Consider the following 17661-nt stretch of genomic DNA (forward strand, 5'->3'; position numbering starts at 1 on the left):
TGACAACAAATATATCACAGATTGATGATTTTCAGCTTAAAATTCTTCCTCGGCAGGCCAGGTGAGAACTCGTTGGACACCTCGTTGAAAAAGCGGCAACACCTGTCAATTGGTCGATTGTGGCCGTAGAGCGTGCGATGGACTGGAATTCTCAGCATGGGCAGGTTCCTCAGCTGTCGCACTGGTCTGTACACGTTGATTTCATCGCGGATCTGCTGGGAGTCGATGCGATCCGAGAGGACATCAAAGACAAACATTCGCTGAAGTAAGACACGGCGTTGTTCGAGCGATTGCATCCGAAGTAGTGCACACCTGTCGCTGTAGCTTGACCACCAAACACCATTTCTCCAAGGTAGACGACGAAGGGCGAAGAGGGTGAAACGACGTTGGACTTTCTCCAAACGGTCACGTTGATTAACGTGGTGAGGCGCCCACACCTGTACAGCGTACTCCAATATGCTTCTAACCATTGTGATGTAGAGTGTTTTCAGTGCGTTGATGTTCTCAAACTCAGCAGTATTACGACGGAGAAACCCAAGCATTGCAAACGCCTTCGCCGCCGTCGCAGAAACGTGCTCGGAAAAGTTTAGTTTTCTGTCGATCAACAAACCGAGATCCCTGATGGAACTGACGCGGTCCAGTTCGTGACGGTCGAAACTGTAATTGTAACGAATTGGGGCGGACGACCGTGTGAACGAAATGCATTTGCACTTGCTAGGATTAACTTTCATTCCGTTAAGGCTACACCACTCCAGAATTTTGTCGATGTCCTGCTGAAGCGCCACGTAATCAATGGCGGAGGTTACGGTACGAAAGATCTTCAAGTCATCCGCGTACAACAATTTTTGTGACTGGAGTTGTTGACAAATATCGTTGACGAAAAGAATGAAAATCAGCGGACCCAGATGGCTGCCTTGGGGGACACCGGATGGAATGGGGAATTTCCTTGATTGAGCGCCACCGAGGCGGACGTAGCCAAACCGTCCCGAAAGGTACGAACGGATCCATGCTGTCAGCCATCTTGGGAACCCCAGCCGGTCTAGCTTAGCGATAATAAGCGTGTGGGGTACCTTGTCGAACGCTTTGGCGAAGTCGAAGTAGATCGCGTCAGTTTGCTTGAACTTTTCGAGGTTTTCATTCAGTGCGCTGACGTACGCCATCAGGTTGGATACCGTGGACCGTTTTTTGACAAAACCGTGCTGGAACTCGAAAATTACTACCTGTGCGGCAGAGTACATTCCCTCGTGGATAAGCACCTCAAAAACCTTGGGTAGACAGGACAGGATAGAGATTGGCCTATAGTTATCCGCAGCCATGGTACTACCAGATTTGTGAATGGGCGTGATTGCTGCTAGTTTCCATTCTTCAGGAAAAACACCTTCGGATAGAGAGCGATTAAAGATTATGCTGACGGGTTTGGCCAGTTGCGCAGAAAGCCGCTTGATGAAGGCGGGTGGAAGACGGTCAGGTCCGGCGCCTTTAGAAGGGTCAACAACATCAAGAGCGGTTTGTACGTCGACTTGCGAGAACTCCGGTTGGGAATATTGTAGATCGTGAGTTGGTAGCGTGTTCAAGTAGTCGGCCGATGCAGCGGGCGCCGTTGTCTCGTAAACATTACTGAAGAAGTCGGCGAAAATGTTTGCAGCATCCGCTGGATTCTCAGCAGTAGTGTTGTTGAACGAGATCCTTGCTGGAAGTACGCTGGAGCGCTTTCTGCTTCTAACATATCTCCAGAATGACGATGGGTTTTCTTTCAGGTCTACTTGCACACGATTCAGGTATTCTCGAAAAGATTAGTCTTGCAGCGATTCGTACTCCGCTTCCAAATGCTCAACAGTGGCCCTGTTTTCGGGTGTACTGGCACGGAACAGCTTTTTCCGCGCTTTCCTGAGGATGTTTCGCCGATTTCTCAGGTCAGCGTCAGCGTTTTTGAAGGAATTCTTTGATCGATTTGGTGTCTTCGACAAAGTTGTAGATATGGATAAGATACACGGTTAATATTTTTTGTGATTTTTAATTTCACGTTTTGTTATTTGATTTGCAAAAAAACACTATTTTTATTTATTTCTAAAAAACGAAGTTGACTTTATAGCTGTCGGCCACCATTGCATTGCTAGTACCAACCACTAGTGTCTTCCTTTTATCTACAAGGACTTCGCCGCCCTGGGCTCCTAAGTGTATGAAAGTATGGCACGGAGCGACGGCGCCGAATACCCATATTTACACAAAGAATTTTAGAGCGCCAGCCGCGGGATTCGAACCGGCGACCTCTGGATTGTGAGTCCAGTGCGCGGTCCGATTGATCCACACGGGCGGGACTCTATTTATTTCTAATATGTTTCCAATTTTGCAAACTTGAGCAAACAATCATTGAATTCATAACTTGATTTTTGAATCAATACCGATTTAAAAAAAAAAAACCTTACTAAATCCACCCTTAGGTGGTTGGTGCCTTCCTCACATTTATAGGGAAATGCTATCCAAAATAGATACAAAAGGCATGATACTTCCGGACAACGTTTTCATAAAATTATCAGAGATCCGGATTCGTAAAAGTTCATAAATAACACTTAAGTGCTTATAAATTTTGATAGGGTTGTCAGATTTGCAATCTATTGAACTCGTTGGATAGGTCTTTTGATTATCTATCCAACGACAAGTCGCATGATAGATCCAGACAACGTTTTCATCAAGTTATCTGAGATCCGGCCTCTGAAAAGTTCATAAATAACAGTTAAGTGCTTATAACTTTTGATAGGGTCGTCAGATCTTCAATATTTTGAACTCTTTGAAAAGGTCTTTTGAATACCTTTCTAAAAATGTATAACATGACGGGGTTTCTTACAAAAACCACTCCTTTTACAATCTTCCGGACTTTTGTTAAAATCGTTTTTTTAACATAACTTTTGAAGTACTTCACTAAACTTTATAATTTTCAATAGCGACTTATGGGACCTCAAGACGGATCGAATGAGACCAAAACGGTCCAAATCGGTTCAGCCAGTGCCGAGATAATCCAGTGCAATTTTTTTGGATCAGCATCCCACCACACACACATACATTTTCTCAGAATGTGATTCTGAGTCGATATGTATACATAAAGGTGGGTCCAGGAGGTCAAATTAAGAATTTCGTTTTTCGAGTGATTTTATAGCCTTTCCTCAGTAAGGGAAGGCAAAAATCCAAATATTGGTCGCAAAAAATTTTCAACTTAATTTTTCGATGTAAAATCGAATTTGAAATCAAAAAATACACTAGTACAATTTGTGCACCGTTTTCAAGTTATAACATCGACTATTTTCAAAAAAGTTACCTGAAAATGGCTACAACTTAAAAACGGTGCACTTTATCAAAATTTTTGATTTTGATTTTTTTGATTGAAAATTCAAATCTACCTCGAAAAATAAAGTTGAAAAATTGCTGCGACCAATACTTCGATTTGACAAAAAAATCAATATGGATTCAAAAATTCATTCCTCGGTCAATGATTTTTTGCACATTCTGGAAATTTCTGAAAAGTTGGCATTTGATGTCCCTTGAAACATATCAGAAAATAAAAAAAAGTGTGTGTTTTTTTTGCAAATCAAGTTTTAGTGACAAAAAATGGAATTAAAAATAACCAGAAAATTTTTACCGTCTATCTCTTTTTTTTTATGTGTAGTGCTTATCCATAGCTACAACTTTGCAGAAGACACCAAATCGATCAAAAAATTCCTTCAAAAGATACAGATTTTTGAATTTTCATATAACAGTTTTGTATAAGCATTTTACAAATTTGTATGAAAAATTGTATGGACAAACTAATTATGCAAAATGTCTTCTTTGGGCATACCGAAGGCACCAAAAAAGTTTCAGCTGGATTAAAAAATACACAAAAAATCGAATGACCGAAATCTCTGCAGAGAATTGCTCTTTATCAAGTATTTCAAATAGTTTTGAGTTGATTACCTTCGATTTCGAAGCCATTTAAAGACTTATTCATATGCATGGGCTTTTTTGTTGTTCATAAACATTGTTTCTTAAAAAAACATGTTTCAATTCAAAATTGAATTTGCCCGTTTTTAAGTCAGAGCTTCTTTTAGGCATAAGTTTCAATTGTTTTTTTCTTTCATTTTAAAAATGCTGCTTCAACGAAAAGTATTCCGGAAAATTATATTTTTTTTAAAGCAGAGGAAATTTTGAGCAAAAAGTTCATGTAATTTTGAACAGACGATATCTAGGAAATAATTGGTACAATGCAAGGCTAAAATTTTTACTTTTGCGAAATGTTCTGATCTTTCCAATAAAAATATTTTTTTTTCTTGAATCATAATTTCAAGTTAAACATGGGTCATTCCATCTCAACTGAGTACACTTTTGGACTCGACCTTCACCGATTTGGACCAAACTTGGAAGGAACGTTCATCTATCGATTGTTAACAGATATCTGAAGTTTTATGTTGATTGGACCATCCCTCTATTTTTGGCACAGCCCTCTTTTTTGACGATTTTCTAAAAAACGTTTTTTTTTTTTCTTTAAATCATAACTTTGCAACTTTTTGAGCAAAAGATTTTCTACAGGTTGCATTTCATTAAAAAAAATTCAAAGAATTCGATAAAAATAAAATTTCAACCCTTAAATGCCCAAAAATATTATATTTTAACGTTTTAAGTATTAAAATTCAATTTTGACTTGTTCCTTATATTTTTATTTGTTTTATTTCATCCCCATCGTTTTCCCCGGACAATTTTACATAATAATCAATGTAGACCTCAAACTAAAATGAACCATTGGCGAGATACAACGATTTTACTGAAAAAAGTATGATTTTGCTAGCACTAGTATATTTCAACAAAAAGGGATAAATTCCGCATAGTTCGGTGTTTATATGTGAGAAACTTATTTTGGATTTGAATTCATAGGACAGAGTGCAGCGCAAAAACAAACTTTTTTCAGTAAAATCGCTGTATCTTGCCAACAGTTAATTTTAGTCTGAGGTCTACATTAATTATTATGTAAAATTGTCCGGGGAACACGATGGTGATAAAATAAAACAAATAAAAACATAAGGAAAAAATCAAATTTGAATTTTAATACCGTAAAACGGGGTGACTTTGATAGCCGGGGTGACTTTGATAGGTTCGCGATTTTTCCGCAAAATGAAGAGTACAATTAAAATACGTACGGAATGGTTTAGAATCATACTGATCGTGGTAGAGGAGTGTTCAAAGTACCTCAAGAAGAACTTTTCATAAAATTTTGAAAAGTTTAAAATGTCAGTTAACTATAGCTAAAAAAAAATGTTGATGAAAGTCATTATTTTAAACTTCTCAAAGTGTCATGATTTTGAATCGTTAAACGGAATGCATTTTCGGATTCATTGGACAATTTTTCACTAGGAGAAGGTTAAATAAGATATAAATAATAAATATATGTGTTTTTGAAACAAAATTTAAAAAAATCCCCTTATTTGTAGGCAATTTCAGTTGAACAAATTTCATGTAAAATGTGAAAACTTGTGATTCGTGCTTTGAATTCAGTATAAAATGCAATATAAATCGATAATCTTATAAACAAAACGAGTTTAAAAAAATTCAGGCAAAATTACGACTTTTTCACAATTTTACCTAAAATTTAAATGTTTTTATTAAAAAGCTTATGAACTTAGTTAGCTAAATATAAACATTGATTTTTTTCTTTAAACTATATCAGCTACTTTAGTGAAGGTACATTATAGTACAAATAATGTTTGAACATCTTATATATGATTTTAACAAGAAAAACTATGACTATCAAAGTCACCCCGGAATTTAAATTAAGAATTTTTAACGTAACTATTTTTATAAACTCTATTAAAATAACTTTTTTTTTCCAAAATAGTGCATGGACTTTGTGTGGCCTACCCCAGTACATGTTTTAAAAACAATAATCTTGAGAAAAACCTTGCCTGTTGGAAAATATTCCAAAAACAAATTGAAATCCTATCAAAGTCACCCCGGTTTACGGTACTTTAAACGTCATATTAGTGGGCATTTAAGGGTTAAAATTTTATTTTTATCGAATTCCTTGGACAATTTTCTATAAAAAATTTTTTTTTAGAAAATCGTCAAAACAGAGGGCGGTGCCAACAATAGAGGGATGGTCTAATCAGCACAAAACTTGGGATTTCTGTTAACTATCGATAGATGAACGTTCCCTCCAAGTTTGGTCCAAATCGGTGAAGGTCGAGTCCAAAAGTGTACTCAGTTGACCTGGAATGACCCACATAGATATTTTTCCTAAACTCATATTAAAGACCAAATCTTAATATTTTATAATATTTTTATTCAAAACATCAAAAAATTTCGCAATTTTTTTGTTTTTAACACTGTTTTCGCAATATCTCAAGAAACATTAGTTCAAAAATGCAAAAGCAATCCAAAATTTAAACTCTTATTTGGTCCCCTGAATCATAAATCCCATAAATCAAAAATTGAAAAATTGGGAACGTTGAACAAAAAACATGGGTAAACTGTTCAGTGGACCTGTATTTTGCCGAATAGTCCCGAAAAATATTTACAACTTTGCCTTTGCCCGAAATTGTATGGAGACTTGTATGGAAACATTAATGCTGCAAATTGACTTCTTTTGATGAAGAAAATGCATGGACAAAGTTTCATCCAAATCAAACAATAAAAATAAAAACAAATAAATTCTCATTATACAACAATGGTGTTAATGAAAAAAATAAAAAAAATAATCCTACAAATCGTTGCCGTCGTGCTAACTTGTAGTACGTGCATTTTGGGCCAAATTGAGTTGAGAATGCCATTTTGTGAAGCTCACAATGCCTCACCTTTTGACCTTCACAGATCCCAAAAATTCGATTTCAATCCTGAGATATTCAACAAAATCCGAAAAAAACTCCGTGCATTTTTGGCACTTCACTTATGAAGGTAGTTTCAATCTTGTCGTGCTATCTTGTCACTCCCTGGAAATTGATGTATGTGTGACAACTGGCCAAAGGGATTTCAGTCCAGAACGCGTTTGACGCACGTACAAGTTAGACTACCGTAAACATTTGTTATTATAACTCGGGACTCCAGCAATCAACTTCAACAAAACTTGGGGACAATGCACATAATGGCCAGCCAAACAAAACGCTTTTTTCTCGGAACGTCGAAATGGCGGGTGCGACAAGATAGTACGACGACGTCGAAATGTTGAATTTTTGTAATAAAAGACTTAAATTTTCTCAAAATGCCAAAAATCTTCAAACAAATCCTACGTCATTTGTAGATGGTGTCATTTATAAAATGTATCCTCATGATCTCATCGACATAAAGAAGTTCTTTTCACTAAACCTTTATCTTTCTAAAAATCACACAGAGCTCTCTCCTCTCACAAAAAAAAACTTCTCCCACAGAACTTCCTTCATTATAGCCAAAATAAAACGCTCATTCCTTCGACGTGCACTTCCATTTCAAAGAAAATTTGTATTTCCCTCCCTCCCCCCTTCACCAACACACAATCACCCTCGGGAAATGGTCACTTTTTGCAGGATTGACTGTGACTGCAAAACTTTTCCGCCTTCCGGGGGGGAAAAAAACTCGGAAAATGTGCATTTCCTCGTCGCACATGTATGGACTGTGGAAACGACGCTAGAACACAATGGCGAACCAAAGTACTTTATTTTAAAGTGAATTTAGAAAGTTTATCCCCCCCCCCCCCTTTTAATTTCAATGAAGCAAAGAAAGTGCACATAGAACCCCTTTCGAAGGGGGGAAATTATCAATAATTGTTTGCAAACTACTCCACCCCAAAATTGGCCCACTTCAAAGGGGGTTTGGAGAGTGTGCGCGCGCGCCCGAAAGTAGGCTACAAACGTGCTGCCATTAAGGGGATTGCGCCTGAAGGTATGCTTTAGAGAAGAAAACTTTTTTTTTCTCCCGCAGGTTTATGCAATGTTTTTGACCACAATTTTTTCGCACAAAAAAAATGAGCGGAAAAGAGTTTGGTTGGTACTTTACTTGCCACATGAAAAGAAAAAGAGAAATGGGCAGCAAAAGTTTTGAATGCTCGTAAATCTACCATAACTCTAAATGGAAGTAAAACTGTGAAATTTATAATTTTGGTTTAGTTAACTAATTTCATTGCAGGATGTATTAATTTGGTCACTTTTTGTGTAAAAAATGTTAAACTTCTTTTTGGCTTAATGAGACCCCACCAACGGAGAGATAATTTGTGTGAAATTTTCAATGATTTTGATGTAAAACATCTAACTTTACTACACTTTCGCAAATTTTGAAGAAAAAAAAAATTCAAGATGTCATGAAACTCAACTTGAACCCGATCCCTGGTTCTTCTAGAAAATTTGAAAAGGACAAAACTTTTTCGCGCAATCGAGGCCTGAGGAGCAGGTCATCGTGAGCGGTGTGCAGAGGCTCAAACTCGAAAATTAATTAACCTAATTCTTCCGCTGCTGCTGCTACTGCTCTCGGAAAACTCTGACTCTGGGCCAAAAACCAAGGCCAGATCCAAAAGTGCCCCCTCGGGGCGGGATTTCGCGGTATTCTGCGCCGAAGCTCTAATTAGCAGAAACTGGGAAGCAGCGAACTTGAGCCAAGTTTTGGCAATGATTGGACCTGGCTCTGAGCTGCCAAGTTGGGCTGGTGTTGGCAGATAATGGGATAGAGAGGATGCACTTTGCTCTGGCGCGTGGTTGGATAGTTTTTCGGAACAATTGGACGGGTGCCGAAAATTTGAGATTTCGCAGCATGGATTTACTTTGGAGAGGAAGTTTAGTGGGAGAAGTTTTTGAGAGACTTGAGAAAGTTTGAAATTTGATAATTCAGTCAATTTGGAAATGGTAAAAAAATATCTTTTTTGCAATTCCGTCGTGAAACTACTTACTTTTTCTGTCATTCTTGAACGACGAAATAGCCTACTTTTCTGTACCAAAAATAACAGAATCGAATAGCAACACTTTTTAAATTAAATGTTTAAAAGTTCTACTTTTCAGCACTGAAATGGGTGCTGAAAAGTTGAACTTTTCAGCACTTGTTTTGAAAAGTAACACTTTTCAACATTTTTTGATTTAAACGATTTATTGACAAAATACAAGAAAATTAGACTTGAAATTTCACTCAATGGGTGTTTTTCGAAATTGCAAAAAATGTTGAATGGAACTCGTTGCAAAACTTGATTTATTTAGCACTCATCGTATTTATCCAACTCGGTGAACCTCGTTGGATAAATGTCCTCTTTTTGCAACTTGTTGCATAAACTACTATTTTTATAACTTGAAAACATCACAACATAATCACCAACAAACTACACATTAATAAAACACAAGGTTATATTACTTCTGGAAAGGAGTACATCTTTTACGCAAAAATAATGTGTAATTTTACCACTTTTCTGGTGTAATGTCACTTTTTCAGCCTTAAGCGAGGTGAAACTGAGCAATTCTCTACCAAAACCGAAAATGGATTTTATTTGTATTTTTGATTTGGCTCAAACTTTGTGTAGGCCTTCCCTATGTCCAAATAAACTATTTTGTGTGATTGGTTCATCCATACAAGTCTCCATACGATTTTGGCTGCTGTCCATACAAAAATGGTACTTAAATATTCAAACAGCTGTAACTTTTGAGTGAATTTTCTGATCAATTTGGTGTCTTCGGCAAAGTTGTAGGTATTGTTGAGAACTTTTGAGAAAAAATAGGTACACGGAAAAAAATTGCAGATTTTTAAATCAACTATTTTTTTTCACTAAAACTCAATTTCCCAAATACGTATTTTTTTTATTTTCGAGATTTTTTGATATGTTTTAAGGGACAAAAATCCGCAACTTTTGAGCCATAGAGAAACATGGTCAAAAAATCTGCCGCTGAGTTAACGTCATGATTCGAATTCCCGGACACCTCATCTTGTTTTATCAATTATTTGGATATAAGTTCACATTATGGATGTCAAAACTATTTTATTTGATGAATTCTAACATCAACTTTAACAGTCAAACGCTCGGGTAGTCATTTGACCCCTATTTTTTTCTTAAAAATCTCATAACTTTTGATAGCAATGACCAATTTGGATGCTTCCGGGTGCAAAAGATCCAGATTTGTCTATATTTTCAACTGTCAGACGGAGGACAAATGTGGTCCATTTTTACCGGAGATATTCCGGATTCTGTTAGGGTACCTCGGCCCTCCTAAATGGATATTTGGCCAATATAATAAAAACTTTTCAACAGAATAAAATCGGAAATGATGCAAAACTTCAAGGAATCATCCTAAAACATCATCCTGCATAGATACATGACATGCTGAAGACCTTCGGGCACCGGAACAGGTTCTATCCGGAAACGGTTCACTGAGCTGATGTCAATTGTTGCCCAACTGGAACCGGCTCCGCTGCCCCGTAGGACTTAACCATGTCAATTATTTTTGCAGGATGATGTATTAGGATGATGCCTTGTAGTTTTGCATCATTTCCGAAATTTTTCTGTTGAAAAGTTTTATTATATTGGCCAAATACCCATATAGGAGGGCCGAGGTACCCAGCAGAATCCGGAATATCTCCGGTAAAAATGGACCACATTTGTCCCCCATCTGGCAGTTCAAAATATAGACAAATCTGGATCTTTTGCAACCGAAAGCATCCAAATTGGTCAATTCTATCAAAAGTTATGGGATTTCTAAGAAAAAAATAGGGGTCAAATGACTACCCGAGCGTTTGAGTGTTAATCTAAAGATTGTTTGAACACTGTAGTTAATGTCAAAACAATTAATAAAAATTAAATTATAAAATTACCAAAAATACGAAACATTTCACGTGAATTATTTCATAGGCGTCCAAAGCATCGGGAAGGCAAAGCAGAAATTTTTGGTATTGATTTCCTTAAATTCTAGAATTTTTTTTTATATAAAATATCGATTGTTTTGATGTTAACAGCTTATTTGAGACCTGAAGAATGCCATTCACTAACATTTCAGTCCAAATTAGAGCGATTCATTAGAAAAAATGAGTGTCCGGAATTTGAAGCAAAAGTGTCCGGATTTCGAATCAGCTTTTATCAGTGTCCGGGATTCGAAGCATAACAAGTCATTTTAATTTTGAAATTCTGATGAAAAATTGTTAGAAAAGACATATTTAGCATGCATTCTCTTAAAACTGACTGTTAATACTACATCCTGATGATATTTCTTCATTTCCAACTTATTACATGATTTTTTATCAGCTATAACGAAAATGACATGCTACTAAGTGTCCGGATTTCGAATCATGACGTTATGAATTTTTGAAAAAATAGTGATTTTTGGAAAAAATCGAAGTTTCATGCAAAAACAAGTTTCACATTATTTTTTAATGCAAAATAGAATTTGCAATCGAAAAGTACTGAACAGATTTTTTGATAAAGGGCTCTGTTTTCAAGTTATAGCCACAAAAAGTTTGATTTTAGCGAAATATTTGCAATTTTTCAATTTTCAAAAATAGTGACCATGTTTTTTTGGTTGTTTTTTCAGAGCAACTTTTCAATGATAAAGTTTTGCTTGGAAAAAGCATAAAAAAGGCAAATTAATCATATTGAAAATAAAGATCGCTGCAAATATTAAAAAAAAAAATAAAAACAATCTCAAGAAGTTGAGAAATCAGATAGCATTTTTTCATAATCTTCAATAATTCTAAGAAATTTGAAGAATGACGAATCAGATATATATTTGTATTAACTTTTTTTTTAAATTTCATGTCTTTAAAAAAAATTGAAATGTTTTGTAAAATATTTGAATAAGGTTCAAAACAACGCAAAAATTGTTTTTTCGTAGAGAAGATTTGAATTCAAATTTCGTTTTAGTAAATTTAATCTTGTCTCGTTGATTTTTCAAACTTGAATAAAAACTTGCAACGACGAAATTTTTCAGGGAATTCAATTTCAATCGACAAAAACAATTACAATACAATTTTGTCAAAAACATAATAAAAGTGAATCAAATAAACACATCTTTGAAAGAAATCTTTGTATTTCTTTCTTCAAAACAAATTATTTAAATCTTATTTGCGACACTTGTTTATGTATTTGTTTATTTGAATTGACCTATTAAAAGAAATTTAATGAAAAAAAAATGTTCACTGTTTTTTACTTTCACCAACATAAGTTCCGGACCGCCTCTGCTTTAGAAAATTCAGATCTGGCCCGCAGGGTCAAAAGGTTGGGCACCACTGTTAAAAGGACCAAACATTGAATATTACGTCCATTTAAAATGCTAGTCTTGATTTTAAAAATTTCAAAATATTTTTTTTCTAAAAGATCGAAAAATTTCACGAATTTTTCATGTTTTAAAATTGAAAATCGGACTATTATTTGCTGAGTAAAAGTATGTTCATTAGAAAATGGTGGTTTTTTTTTGTGAGATTTCAAAAACTTCAATTTTCGAGTTTCTTTTTTTAAAGCGGCTCTATCTCAGCAACCCGAGGTCCAATCTTCAATGTCTCTTAGACAATTTTATAGCAAATTTTCTGAGCTTTTCAAAAAAAAATATTTTCAGAAACGGTCACTCATGGTCACTGTTTTTAAAAATTGAAAAACTGCAAATATTTCGCTAAAATCAAACTTTTTGTGGCTATATCTTGAAAACAGAGCCCTTTATCAAAAAATCTGTAAAGTACTTTTCGATTGCAAATTCTATTTTGCATTAAAAAATAATGTCAAACTTGTTTTTGCATAATACATCGTTTTTTTCCAAAAATCCCTATTTTTCAAAAAATTATAACTCAGCGGCAGATTTTTTGACCATGTTTCTCTATGGCTCAAAAGTTGCGAATTTTTGTCCCCTAAAACATATCAAAAAATCTCGAAAATAAAAAAAAACATATTTTGGGAAATTGAGTTTTAGTGAAAAAAAAGTTGATAAAAGATCTGCAAAAAATTTTTCCATGTACCTATTTTTTTCAAAAGTTCTCAACAATACCTACAACTTTGCCGAAGACACCAAATTGATCAGAAAATTCACTCAAAAGCTACAGCTGTTTGAATATTTACAAACCATTTTTGTATGGACAGCAGCCAAAATTGTATGGAGACTTGTATGGATGAACCAATCACACAAAATAGTTTATTTGGTCATAGGGAAGGTCCCCACAATGTTTGAGCCAAATCAAAAAATACAAATAAAATCCATTTCCGGTTTTGGTAGAGGATTGCTCAATAATAAATCCATCACGATAAATCCATCAATCTTTTACAGTGTTGAAAAGTTCTTCCAAATTTGTAACCTAACACGCGGAGAAAGACGAAGATATTTCTTTGAAAAATAGAAAAAATGTGTTGATATTTCCAAAAATCACACATTTAATCCTCACGCAAAACTTAATATCTTGGCGTTTTTTGAGAAAAACCTGTTTAGATTTTGGAGTTGTTGTTAAACTACAAAGTTTGTGAATAAAAAAATCATTTTGTGATCTTTGACATATATTTTCCCTTTGGATTTGGTATTTGACAACGATATGGTTTAATTTGTTTATTATTATTTTACATTGAAGTTAATTTAACAACAATATGTTCATGAAAATATTGTGAACTTGAATTGAAATAATATTTCGTGAAAATCGATTATTTTACAGATAAACTACATGCAAATCTTCCAATCTCGCCACTTCTTAAATTTAACACGATACAATCCTCCCCGTGGGTCCGTGTGGGTCTCGTGGCGCAGGGGTAGCGGCTTCGGCTGCCGATCCCGATGATGCTATGAGACGCGGGTTCGATTCCCGCCTTATCCACTGAGCTTCTATCGGATGGTGAAGTAAAACGTCGGTCCCGGTTTCTCCTGTCTCGTCAGAGGCGCTGGAGCAGAAATCCCACGTTAGAGGAAGGCCATGCCCCGGGGGGCGTAGTGCCAATAGTTTCGTTTTTTCGTTTCGTTTTTACAATCCTCCCCAAACTTACCGACCACCTGCATCTGGAGGTGTCCCGTGGCGGTGGAGAAGAGTGGCGCATCGGCGGTCACCTCGCAGGAAAAGTTCCCGGACAGCCCAAATCCGATGTTTCGAATCACCACTTGGCTGGCGTTTGAGAGGGATAGCTGCAAAAAAAGAATAGAAAAAAGAGCAAAGTTTATAAAACTCAAACTGGCAGATCAGATATTGTTGCCCTGAACAGAGTGTCACAATTACGCCAAAAATCGATACTTTTTCAAGTCTCCTCCCTAAACAAACAAACAGGGCATGACTTTGTTGGAAATTTAAGTTCGCTGTGAGCAAACATTCGCGGGAAGGGAGGAAAATCAAAGTCACTTTTTTAAAAAGAAGAGGTATCCCTCCCTTAAAAGTATCGCGCGTCATCCAAATAAAACTTGGCAAAAGATACACATAGCAACCCCCAGACTGAGAAACTTTTCCATCCGATCAAACGGGGGTATCGAAGGACTGATTTTGTTTTTCTTGGAACAGTGAGATTTTAAAATAAAATTCCGTTGAAAATGAAAAGAAAAACACTGTTCGACCAAATTAACAAACAAATGTTTGATATTGTGTCCATTTTTAAAGACAGATATCCCACTGTTTCCAAATTTGACGTCAAACCAGTTACCCGGGCTAAAAAACTTTTCAGTTGATACTTATTTTTCTGTGATCCAAGACTTGCGCGAAAGAAAAACAATATCCGTTTGCGAAAAGAAACCTCTCCCCGCAAACAGCAACAGTCGCGCGATATTTCACGGAAAAATATGATATCACTTTTTTTTTTCGAGGAGGAGTGAAGGCGATATTTTGAGAAACAGCTCTGTTGCAAAAAAAAGGGTGAGGAGGCTGATTTTGAGGTTTTCCCAAGAGACTGCCAGCAAGAAAATCCACCATGTCATGTCGTGGTGGCTTCGAGAGCAAACAACGAATTTTTGAGGTCTTTCTCGTAATATATTTATAAGATGAGTTGTGCTTTTCTTTTTTATCAGGTGAAAGGTGGAACCTGGTTCAATGGTTTGGAGAAGATTCAATTTGGCCGTGTTTTGTTGTGCAATGTGGAGTGCAAACAAAAATATTTAATTCGAAAAAAAAATGCTTTGGGGCAATTCTCCGCCAACTCACACAGCAGTTGCCCCGACCCCTCTTCAATTTGCGTGAAACTATGTCCTAAGGGGTAACTTTTGTCCTTGATCACGAATCCGAGGTCCGTTTTTTGATATCTCGTGACGAAGGGGCGGTACGACCCCTTTCATTTTTAAACATGCGAAAAAAGAGATGTTTTTCAATAATTTGCAGTCTGAAACGGTGATGAGATAGAAATTTGGAGTCAAAGGGACTTTTATGTAAAATTTGACGCCCGGTTTAATGACATACTCTAAATGCCAAAAACCGTATTTTGCATCGAAAAAAAAAAAACATTTAAAATGTTTTTAAAACTCTGCCATTTTCCGTTACTCGACTGTAAAAAAACTTTGGAACATGTAATTTTTTTGGGAAATTTAATGTACTTTTCGAAGGGTCATTTTTCCATTAAAATCTTTTTTTTCATTTTAAAATTTCGTATTTTTTCTAACTATGCAGGGTTATTTTTTAGAGTGTAATAATGTCCTGTAAAGTTGTAGAGCAGACAATTACACAAACTTTGATATAGAAACATAAGGGATTTGCATACAAACATCACGAGTTATCGCGATTTTACGAAAAAAAGTTTTGAAAAGTTGGTCGTCGTCGATCATGGCCGTTCATCGTCACCCGCGACTGACACGTTCGACGTAACAAAGGGAAACGCAAAATGTACTTTTTTCAAAACTTTTTTTTCGTGAAATTGCGATAACTCGTGATATTTGTATGCAAATCCCTTATGTTTATATATCAAAAATTTTGTTTTTGTCTGCTCTACAACTTTGTAAAACATTGTTACACTCTTAAAAAATAACCCTGCAAAGTTAAAAAAAACACGACATTTCATATTGAAAATTTTTGTTCAAAATGAAAAAATGACCTTTACATTAAATTTCCCTTAAAATGGCATGTTCCAAAAAGTAACGGAAAATGGCAGGGTTTTTAAAACATTTTTAGTGTTTTTTCGATGAAAAAAACGTTTTTTTTCGGAATTCTGAGTACGCCATAAAATCGGGCGTCTAATTTTCCTTAAAAGTCTCTTTGACACTAAATTACTAGCTCATCACCGTTTCAGGCTGCACATTCCAAAATTCAACACTTTTTTCTGTGCACACAAAGTAATGAGTGCTACGCAAAGTCACTTGCATAATCATTGACTTCCCTCCAGGAAAATAAAATCGCTTAGAGAGCGCTCATTTAACATTCTACCGAGATTCCGATCATCTCTCCAATGATAGCAATCATATTACTTCTGTCACTACGCAGCATACACTAGGAAGAGAGAGACAAAAACGAGAGAAAGAGCACGTTGTCTCGTTTGGGCGGCTGCTTGAGTGTTGCTGATTTTTCGTTCGTTTCGTCTTCGTGTTTACGTTTACCGACCGTCGGCAAGCAATGACGATCATGATAGGCGTTGTGTGTCGGCGATGAAATATCTTTTTTTTTTGAAATTTAATATGTCTTTATAGAACTTTCTTATAATAATTACATTTTTTATACATGCTAAGTGGTATGGCTTAATGCTCTTCATCATTGTTGTATTTTTTGTTTTATTATAAACTGTTCACATTCATTTATTAACCTCAAGTTGTTTTAAATATTTACATTTAATCGAATATATTTGGGTAAAAAAGAAAAAAATATTTTAACAACCAATCCTAACTTAAAACTAAAAAAAAAACGTTACTTAATCCACCTTTAGGTGGTTGGTGCCTTCCTCTCATTTATAGTGATTCCAACCCCCCTAAAGTGTCCACATGTTTATGGATCTCCCCTAATGTTCGCAGCACCTAAGAGGTCCTAATCAAAATAAGTGATGAGTAATAAAACAGACTACCTACAGACTTTTTGTCAAGATTATACAGACACGGCCTTTGAGGAAAATGGCATCCCTCTACACGGCTTTTCGTAGCGATCAGAACCGACCAGTTGAGGTTATGTCAATTCAGACCATTTTTTAAACTGCCTGTAATTTAAGATAGGTAAGTCAGATCTTGAAAATTCTTACTTCACCTAAAAGGTCTTCACATATGCTTTCTAAAAATATATAACATGTAAGGGTTTCATAAAAAAAACACCCTTTTACCATAATTTTAATTTAATATGAAACAGTTTTTTTAACACAACTTTTTAAATACATGATAAAACTGCATGAATTTAATTAGCAAGACGGATCGATTAAACCATTCCGGCCAAAATCGGTTGAGCCTGTGACGAGATATTCCAGTGACATTGATTTGGTACACATGTCTACATACAGCCAAACACACAGACATTTGCTCAGCTGGTTTTTCTGAGTCGATGTGTATAAATGACTTTAGGTCTAGGAGGTCTAATTAAAAAGTTCATTTTCCGAGTGATTTTATAGCCTTTCCTCAGTAAAGTGAGGAAGGCAAAAATCATTGAAATATTCAAAATCATTAGAACGAGTAAACTACGAACTGTATTTTAAGATAAATCCTCCAAGGGTTCTAACTTGTTCCTGGCGAGTTTTGCACCCACGCAGAGTTGTTGTCATCTCGATGAAAATGTTCAGAAGTTCTTGTGGAGGAATCCGGTCACTACTTCTTTCATCCGTTGATGCTGGTTGGTTTTCCCTCGGTTGCTGACTGAAGCCTG

At 35.8% G+C, this 17661-nt stretch overlaps 1 protein-coding gene across 1 annotated transcript in view; it reads right to left on the reverse strand.

The window, feature by feature from the left end:
* The window catches only part of LOC6050345, a 260769-nt gene that overhangs the window by 154618 nt on the left and 88490 nt on the right, over positions 1–17661 (reverse strand). The window contains exon 3 of the mRNA XM_038249919.1: positions 13907–14042. Coding sequence (XP_038105847.1) covers positions 13907–14042 — 136 coding nt within the window. The remainder of the gene's footprint in view (positions 1–13906; positions 14043–17661) is intronic.

Source organism: Culex quinquefasciatus, chromosome 1, assembly GCF_015732765.1.
Source record: "Culex quinquefasciatus strain JHB chromosome 1, VPISU_Cqui_1.0_pri_paternal, whole genome shotgun sequence".
Taxonomy (NCBI): domain Eukaryota; kingdom Metazoa; phylum Arthropoda; class Insecta; order Diptera; family Culicidae; genus Culex; species Culex quinquefasciatus.